The following is a 9733-nucleotide window of genomic DNA, read 5'->3' on the forward strand; positions in this document are numbered from 1 at the left end:
GTCTCACTGCATTGTGGTGACCAGGAGAGAACCTCAGCACGGAGCCAATCAAAAGAGGGGTTGTGCCTCTGTAACCAAGGATAACCAATAACCAGCGGAAATCTGGGTGAGGAAATAACTTGGAATTGGATTATCTCATGGAGAAGAGCCCCTACGGCCATGGACAACAGAACCGTCGTGAGTCACATGGGCAGGCTGTAAAGGTCTCCCGTCAAGAGCCTCAATGGCAAGTGGAGTGTCACGCAGCTGGAGCGGAATCGAGTGCTGCGAAACAAATGCAGCATCAATGAACAGGCCTGCAGCCCCAGAGTCGATTACCGCCTGTATCTCGATGGACGACTCAGCCCAAGAAAGGGTGACCGAAACCAGGGGCTTATCCTTCTGGATAACTGGGGACGAAACAATGCCACCTAAGGGCTGTCCATGACAGGACCTCAAGGTCCGGGTGTTCCCTGGACGGGTAGGAAAAGACTTCAAAAAGTGACCTGCCTGGCCACAATAAAGGCACAATCTCTCCCTCCTCCTAAAGGCTCTCTCATCCGCAGAGAGACGTGTGAAACCCAGGTGCATGGGTTCATCTTCACTGACCGAGGCATGGGAAGTGAGGGAGGCATGGGAGGTGAGGGAGGCATGGGAGGTGAGGGAGGCATGGGAGGTGAGGGAGGCATGGGAGGTGAGGGATGCATGGGAGGTGAGGGAGGCATGGGAGGTGAGGGAGGTATGGGAGGTGAGGGATGCATGGGAGGTGAGGGAGGCATGGGAGGTGAGGGAGGCATGGGAGGCATGGGAGGTGAGGGATGCATGGGAGGTGAGGGAGGCATGGGTGGTGAGGGAGGCATGGGAGGTGAGGGATGCATGGGAGGTGGTCTCCATTCACTGGTCTCCATTCAGTGTCCTCCACTCCGCTCTACCAATCCCTCCACTGGTCTCCATTCAGTGTCCTCCACTCCTCCTCACCTGAGTGAGTAGATGAGCCCCCAATGCTGAGGAGTAGTGACTGTGCACCTCTTATCTCTGTAGGGAGCTCAGGTCACCATCAGCATGGAGATCCTGTGTACAGCCAGGAGTGGGGGTAGGGTTGCCACCTGTCCAGGATTCACCCGGACAGTTCGGGTTTGGAATCTTGTGTCCGGGTTTCAGTCTGCCTGAAACCCGGACACATTATTTAGACTGAGCTGTGGCTCCTCAAGTAACTGAGATAGTCACACAAAAATCTGTTGCCATTCGTGAGCTGCGGGACGCTGTCTGGGGGCAGGTTTGGCATCACTGGGGGGGCATGATGTCAGCAAAAACAGTTTGGCCACACCCACTGTTTGCCGCAGCATGCTGCATTACCACTCTGCTTGGGGCGCCCAAAGGTGTCTCAGGTCTTTTATAATCCTATAGTGTATACTACAAATAAAAATGTGCCCCGTGTCGCTAAAGTGTTCGGGTTTGGCTTGAAGAAAAGGTGGCAACCCTAAGTGGGGGGTCCTCGTGTACTTCAGTGATCCCCACCCCAATACAATCCAGAAAGAACCCCCCTAGACTGTTCATCGGATCCAGAGGGAGAGTGCAGGAAATGCTGTGTGCCTGGCTGTGTGCTCTGAGGGACAGATAGGACCAAACCCACCTCCCCGCTCCTTAGAGGGTGCAAGACGTGAATTACAATAATAACCCGAGATTATTACCAGTATATGTGTATACATTATATATCACTATATACAGTGCATGGGATTGTTATATGACATTCTACACTATATACTGATTATATACACTATATAGGGTCATATACATCATCCAGGGTGGGATGATATTATTATATACAGTATATAGGATATTTTTACACAGTTGTATGTGGGATGATATGAGATTAAATTATATACAGTATATAGGAGTCTAATGTTATTATATAAATTATATAGGAGTAGATTATTAGTATATAGGAGTATATTATTGGTATATAGGAGTATATTATGAGTATATAGGAATATATTAGCAGTATATAGGAGTATATAATCAGTATATAGGAATATATTATTAGTATATAGGAGTATATAATCAGTATATAGGAGTATATAGGAATATATTATTAGTATATAGAAGTATATAGTATATTATTAGTATATTGGAGTATATTATTAGTATATAGGAGTATATTATCAGTATATAGGAATATATTATTAGTATATAGGAGTATATAATCAGTATATAGGAGTATATAGGAATATATTATTAGTATATAGGAGTATATAATCAGTATATAGGAATATATTATTAGTATATAGGAGTATATAATCAGTATATAGGAATATATTATTAGTATATAGGAGTATATTATTAGTATATGGGATTGTTGTATTAGAGGTGGTTATACAGGACACGTGACTCCCTCCCGGCCCCTCCTCCCGGCGGTGTGACCCGCCCCTCTTAGATAACACAGCAGCTGACACGCCCACCCGCCGAAGTCCCGCCTGTATCCTTTGACAGGCTATTCCCCCCTTTGACACGCCCCTCTCCCTAGCGTGAGCCAATTGAGTGATATCGTCCCACCAAGCCCTCCGACACGCCCCCTCCCTGAGTTACACAACACACGTCAACAATCCCGTGACCGGGTCACATGACCGAGGTTACCCCGACGACCCGGAAGTGTTTATTAGAAACTTTGATTTTATCGTTATTTTTCCGGGTTCACCTCACTCATCTGCGGCGTATTCAGATGTCAAATGACACCGATGACCGCAAGAGTTATTTTTGGTCGGTTTTCTCCGTGAATTCGGCGTAATCGCTGTGTGGGGGCGTCACTTCCTGTTCCTGTGGGCAGAAGCGGCTGCCGCGGTCCGGGCGGAAGTGTCTAGCGGAACCTTTTTATTTCTGGTAATTTTTCCCGGTGCACCTCACTTTTACGCGTCGCGTTGGAATTCTAAACGCCAACGGTGACGGTACGAGCTGTTTTTTCCCCCGAAGCTCTACCCCGTTACATTCGGCGTGCGTACGTCATTTCCGGGTGAGCTGTGGGCGGAAGTGTTTGTCCGGGGTCCGGGCGGAAGTGTTCGCCTGAGTCCTTGTGTTGTGTCCTCGGAGGTCGGAGTCACCATGTCGGTTATGTGCGCGGCCAGTGTGATGTGGAAGCGCCTGATCTCGTGCCGGCCCCTCCATAGGCTGTCGTCCCGCTCCCTTCACCTGTATGGAAGAAGCTCGGCGGCCGGTGTGTCGGATGGGATCTCGGCCCAGTACCCGGTGGTGGACCACCAGTTCGATGCGGTGGTGGTGGGCGCCGGAGGGGCCGGGCTGAGGGCCGCCTTCGGCCTGTCGGAGGCCGGGCTGAACACGGCGTGCGTCACCAAGCTCTTCCCGACGCGCTCGCACACGGTGGCGGCCCAGGGCGGCATCAACGCGGCGCTGGGCAACATGGAGGACGACGACTGGCGCTGGCACTTCTACGACACGGTGAAGGGCTCCGATTGGCTGGGCGACCAGGACGCCATCCACTACATGACGGAGCAGGCGCCGGCCTCGGTGGTGGAGCTGGAGAACTACGGCATGCCGTTCAGCCGCACCGAGCGCGGGCAGATCTACCAGCGCGCCTTCGGCGGGCAGAGCCTGAAGTACGGCAAGGGCGGCCAGGCCCACCGCTGCTGCTGCGTGGCTGACCGCACCGGCCACTCCCTCCTCCACACCCTGTACGGGCGCTCCCTCCGCTACGACACCAGCTACTTCGTGGAGTACTTCGCCCTGGACCTGCTGATGGAGGACGGGGAGTGCCGGGGCGTCATCGCCCTCTGCATGGAGGACGGCTCTATCCACCGCTTCCGCGCCAAGAACACCGTCATCGCCACCGGCGGCTACGGCCGCACCTACTTCAGCTGCACCTCCGCCCACACCTGCACGGGCGACGGCAACGCCATGGTGACCCGGGCCGGACTGCCCTGCCAGGACCTGGAGTTCGTCCAGTTCCACCCCACCGGCATCTACGGGGCGGGGTGCCTGATCACCGAGGGGTGCCGCGGAGAGGGCGGGATCCTCATCAATGGCGAAGGGGAGCGCTTCATGGAACGCTACGCCCCCGTGGCCAAGGACTTGGCCTCCCGAGACGTGGTGTCCCGCTCCATGACCATCGAGATGCGGGAGGGCCGGGGGTGCGGCCCCGACAAGGACCACGTCTACCTGCAGCTCCACCACCTGCCCCCTCAGCAGCTGGCCAGCCGCCTGCCCGGCATCTCCGAGACCGCCATGATCTTTGCCGGGGTGGACGTCACCAAAGAGCCCATCCCCGTCCTCCCCACCGTCCACTACAACATGGGGGGGATCCCCACCAACTACAAGGGCCAGGCCCTCGTCCACGTCAACGGAGAAGACCAGGTGGTGCCGGGGCTGTACGCTTGCGGCGAAGCCGCCTCAGCCTCCGTCCACGGGGCCAACCGCCTGGGGGCCAACTCCCTCCTGGATCTGGTGGTCTTCGGGCGAGCCTGTGCCCTCAGCATCGCCGAGTCCAGCAAACCCGGAGAGCCCCTTCCACCGCTCAAACCCAACGCCGGAGAGGAGTCCGTGGCTAACCTGGACAAGCTGAGGTTCGCCAACGGCAGCACCAGAACCTCGGAGCTGAGGATCAACATGCAGAAGACCATGCAGAGCCACGCCGCCGTCTTCAGGACCGGCTCCGTCCTCCAGGAAGGCTGCGAGAAGCTGAGCGCCATCAACGACGCCATGGATGACATCAAGACCTTCGACAGGGGAGCCGTCTGGAACTCCGACCTGGTGGAGTCCCTGGAGCTGCAGAACCTCATGCTGTGCGCCCTGCAGACCATCTACGGGGCCGAGGCCAGGAAGGAGAGCCGGGGGGCCCACGCCAGGGAGGACTACAAAGTCCGAGTGGATGAGTACGATTTCTCCAAGCCGCTGCAGGGCCAGCAGAAGAAGCCCATCGAGGAGCACTGGAGGAAGCACACCTTGTCCTTCGTAGACGGGAAGGGCAACGTCTCCTTGAAGTACCGGCCCGTCATCGACTCAACGCTCAACGAGGAGGACTGCGCCACCGTCCCACCCGCCATACGCTCCTATTAATGGACTGCGGTCACTAACTTGTCACCTGCCATCCCATATCATCAATGGACTGCTGTGAGTACCAACCCACCACCCACCCAACCTAATGGGACTGCTGTACCAACCACCCAACCTAATGGGACTGCTGTACCAACCTACCACCCACCCAACTTAATGGGACTGCTCTACCAACCCACCACCCACCCAACTTAATGGGACTGCTGTACCAACCCACCACCCACCCAACTTAATGGGACTGCTCTACCAACCCACCACCCACCCAACTTAATGGGACTGCTCTACCAACCTACAACCCAACCAACCTAATGGGACTGCTGTACCAACCTACCAGCCACGCAACCTAATGGGACTGCTCTACCAACCCACCACCCAACCAACCTAATGGGACTGCTCTACCAACCACCCACCCAACTTAATGGAACTGCTGTACCAACCTACCAGCCACCCAACCTAATGGGACTGCTCTACCAACCACCCAACCTAATGGGACTGCTGTACCAACCACCCAACCTAATGGGACTGCTGTACCAACCTACCACCCACCCAACTTAATGGGACTGCTCTACCAACCAACGTAATGGGACTGCTCTACCAACCCACCACCCACCCAACTTAATGGGACTGCTCTACCAACCCACCACCCACCCAACTTAATGGGACTGCTCTACCAACCCACCACCCACCCAACCTAATGGGACTGCTCTACCAACCCACCACCCACCCAACTTAATGGGACTGCTCTACCAACCCACCACCCAACCAACCTAATGGGACTGCTCTACCAACCCACCACCCACCCAACGTAATGGGACTGCTCTACCAACCCACCACCCACCCAACTTAATGGGACTGCTCTACCAACCCACCACCCACCCAACTTAATGGGACTGCTCTACCAACCACCCACCCAACTTAATAGGACTGCTGTACCAACCAACCTAGTTGGACTGCTGTACCAACCTACCACCCACCCAACTTAATGGGACTGCTCAACCAACCACCTTAATGGGACTGCTGTACCAACCAATCAACCTAATGAGACTGCTGTACCAACCTACCACCCAACCAACCTAATGGGACTGCTGTGAGTACCAACCAACCTAATGGGACTGCTCTACCAACCAACCTAATGGGACTGCTGTACCAACCTACCACCCCCCATCCAGTGCTGTGATTGGACACTCAACACAGTCTTATAAATGGATTGCAGTCATTTACTTATCACACCCCCCCAATCTTATTAATGGATTTCTGTGAGTACCAACCTATCACCCCCCCCCCCCATTGACTGCTGTGATTGAGCACTTACCACCCAACATACGAGGAGTGGACTGCTGTGATGTGAGGTTGGTGCTCGGTGTTGTTCTGTAGTTGGTGACGGGACGCTGCTCTAATTCTTCTGTTTGTTTTTTGGCTTTACTCCAATATAAATTCTGATTTCAGTTCACTCGGAGTTCTTCTTTATAGTGCTAGATCTCTAGAGGTGAGTGTCCCCTCTCCCCCTCCTGTAGGTGATCCCTGGGGGGGGGCGGGGGGGGGGGTCACATCCATCTACTGAAACTGGAGAGTACAAAATCCGGTGCATAGAAACCAATCAGCATCCAGGTTTTATTCTCAGAGCTTCATAGAAGAAGCTAGAGGTAGAAGCTGATTGGCCGCCATGTAGATCTGCACCAGACTCTGTGTTCTCCGGTCTTAGTAAATCTCCCCCCCATTGTATCTCCTGTCTGATATTATGACGTGTTCCCCCCCCCCCCTTCATTCCCAGGATTGTAATTATATCTGCTGTGTGATGTGTACAATGTCCCCCCCTCCCCCACATAACATCGAATGCCCCCTCCCCCCCCCAATAACATGAAGTGTCCCCCCTTATAACATGGAATGTCCCCCCCATAGACATGTAATACTTCCTTCCCGTGTCCCCCCCCCTCCATAGACATGTAATGATCCCATCCCGTGTCCCCCCCATAAACATGTAATGCTTCCTTCCCATGTCCCCCCCCCCATAGACATGTAATGCTTCCTTCCCGTGTCCCCCCCATAGACATGTAATGCTTCCTTCCCGTGTCCCCCCCCATAGACATGTAATGCTTCCTTCCCGTGTCCCCCCCCCATAGACATGTAATGCTTCCTTCCCATGTCCCCCCCCTCCATAGACATGTAATGATCCCATCCCGTGTCCCCCCCATAAACATGTAATGCTTCCTTCCCATGTCCCCCCCCCATAGACATGTAATGCTTCCTTCCCGTGTCCCCCCCATAGACATGTAATGCTTCCTTCCCGTGTCCCCCCCCATAGACATGTAATGCTTCCTTCCCGTGTCCCCCCCCCATAGACATGTAATGCTTCCTTCCCGTGTCCCCCCCCATAGACATGTAATGCTTCCTTCCCGTGTCCCCCCCATAAACATGTAATGCTTCCTTCCCGTGTCCCCCCCATAGACATGTAATGCTTCCTTCCCATGTCCCCCCCCATAAACATGTAATGCTTCCTTCCCGTGTCCCCCCCCATAGACATGTAATGCTTCCTTCCCGTGTCCCCCCCCCATAGACATGTAATGCTTCCTTCCCGTGTCCCCCCCCATAGACATGTAATGCTTCCTTCCCGTGTCCCCCCCATAAACATGTAATGCTTCCTTCCCGTGTCCCCCCCATAGACATGTAATGCTTCCTTCCCATGTCCCCCCCCATAAACATGTAATGCTTCCTTCCCGTGTCCCCCCCCCATAGACATGTAATGCTTCCTTCCCATGTCCCCCCCCCCATAGACATGTAATGCTTCCTTCCCATGTCCCCCCCCCCATAGACATGTAATGCCTCCTTCCGGTGTCCCCCCCCCCATAGACATGTAATGCTTCCTTCCGGTGTCCCCCCCATAGAAATATAATGCTTCCTTCCCGTGTCCCCCCCCCATAGACATGTAATGCTTCCTTCCCGTGTTCCCCCCCATAGACATGTAATGCTTCCTTCCCGTGTTCCCCCCCATAGACATGTAATGCTTCCATCCCGTGTTCCCCCCCATAGACATGTAATGCTTCCATCCCGTGTTCCCCCCCATAGACATGTAATGCTTCCTTCCCGTGTCTCCCCCCCCATAGACATGTAATTCTTCCTTCCCGTGTCTCCCCCCCATAGACATGTAAAGCTTCCTTCCCATGTCCCCCCCCCATGGACATGTAATTCTTCCTTCCCGTGCCCCCCCCCCATAGACATTTAATGCTTCCATCCCCCCATAGACATGTAATGCTTCCATCCCGTGTCCCCCCCCCATAGACATGTAATTCTTCCTTCCCGTGTCCCCCCATAGACATGTAATGGTTCCTTCCCATGTCCCCCCCCCCATAGACATGTAATGGTTCCTTCCCGTGTCCCCCCCGCATAGACATGTAATGCTTCCATCCCGTGCCCCCCCCATAGACATAATGCTTCCTTCCCGTGTCCCCCCTGCATAGACATGTAATGCTTCCTTCCCGTGTCTCCCCCCCCATAGACATGTAATGCTTCCTTCCCGTGTCTCCCCCCCCATAGACATGTAATGCTTCCTTCCCGTGTCTCCTCCCCATAGACATGTAAAGCTTCCTTCCCATGTCCCCCCCCCATAGACATGTAATTCTTCCTTCCCGTGTCCCCCCCCCATAGACATTTAATGCTTCCATCCCCCCATAGACATGTAATGCTTCCTTCCCGTGTCCCCCCCCCCCCCATAGAAATGTAATTCTTCCATCCCGTGTCCCCCCCCCCATAGACATGTAATGCTTCCTTCCCGTGTTCCCCCATAGACATGTAATGCTTCCTTCCCGTGTCCCCCCCCTCCATAGAAATGTAATGCTTCCTTCCCGTGTTCCCCCATAGACATGTAATGCTTCCATCCCATGTCCCCCCCTCCATAGAAATGTAATGCTTCCTTCCCGTGTTCCCCCCCCATAGACATGTAATTCTTCCTTCCCGTGTCCCCCCCCACAGACATTTGATGCTTCCATCCCCCCACAGACATGTAATGCTTCCGTCCCGTGTCCCCCCCATAGACATGTAATGGTTCCTTCCCGTGTCCCCCCATAGACATGTAATGGTTCCTTCCCATGTCCCCCCCCCCCCCCATAGACATGTAATGGTTCCTTCCCGTGTCCCCCCCGCATAGACATGTAATGCTTCCATCCCGTGCCCCCCCCATAGACATTTAATGCTTCCATCCCGTGTCCCCCCTGCATAGACATGTAATGCTTCCTTCCCGTGTCTCCCCCCCATAGACATGTAATGCTTCCTTCCCGTGTCTCCCCCCCCATAGACATGTAATGCTTCCTTCCCGTGTCTCCTCCCCATAGACATGTAAAGCTTCCTTCCCATGTCCCCCCCCTATAGACATGTAATTCTTCCTTCCCGTGTCCCCCCCCATAGACATTTAATGCTTCCATCCCCCCATAGACATGTAATGCTTCCATCCCGTGTCCCTCCCCCCATAGACATGTAATGCTTCCATCCCGTGTCCCCCCCCCATAGACATGTAATGCTTCCATCCCGTGTCCCCCCCATAGACATGTAATGCTTCCATCCCGTGTCCCCCCCCATAGACATGTAATGCTTCCATCCCGTGTCCCCCCCATAGACATGTAATGCTTCCATCCCGTGTCCCCCCCCCATAGACCTGTAATGCTTCCATCCCGTGTCCCCCCCCCATAGACATGTAATGCTT

The 9733-nt window shown here is 54.2% G+C and overlaps 1 protein-coding gene across 2 annotated transcripts; it reads left to right on the forward strand.

The window, feature by feature from the left end:
• The first annotated feature begins 3004 nt into the window (after positions 1–3004).
• On the forward strand, positions 3005–6490 carry SDHA (succinate dehydrogenase complex flavoprotein subunit A). Of its 2 annotated transcripts, none has more exons than XM_077478220.1 (2): positions 3005–5125; positions 5156–6490. In XM_077478220.1, the coding sequence occupies exon 1, from the start codon at positions 3076–3078 to the stop codon at positions 5041–5043; it is 1968 nt and encodes a 655-aa protein (XP_077334346.1). In that variant the 5' UTR covers positions 3005–3075; the 3' UTR covers positions 5044–5125; positions 5156–6490. The 2 variants fall into 2 exon arrangements, with proteins under 2 accessions (XP_077334346.1, XP_077334348.1); XM_077478222.1 differs by having other exon boundaries at positions 5384–6490.
• Positions 6491–9733: the final 3243 nt, after the last annotated feature.

The sequence above is a fragment of the Lithobates pipiens genome, unplaced genomic scaffold (assembly GCF_037356315.1).
Source record: "Lithobates pipiens isolate NorthernLeopardFrog02 unplaced genomic scaffold, aLitPip1_a1.2 Scaffold_13, whole genome shotgun sequence".
Classification (NCBI taxonomy): domain Eukaryota; kingdom Metazoa; phylum Chordata; class Amphibia; order Anura; family Ranidae; genus Lithobates; species Lithobates pipiens.

Bases quoted from the DNA above. Each gene is read 5' to 3' on its own strand.
- SDHA (XM_077478220.1), top strand. From the start codon at position 3,076: ATGTCGGTTATGTGCGCGGCCAGTGTGATGTGGAAGCGCCTGATCTCG.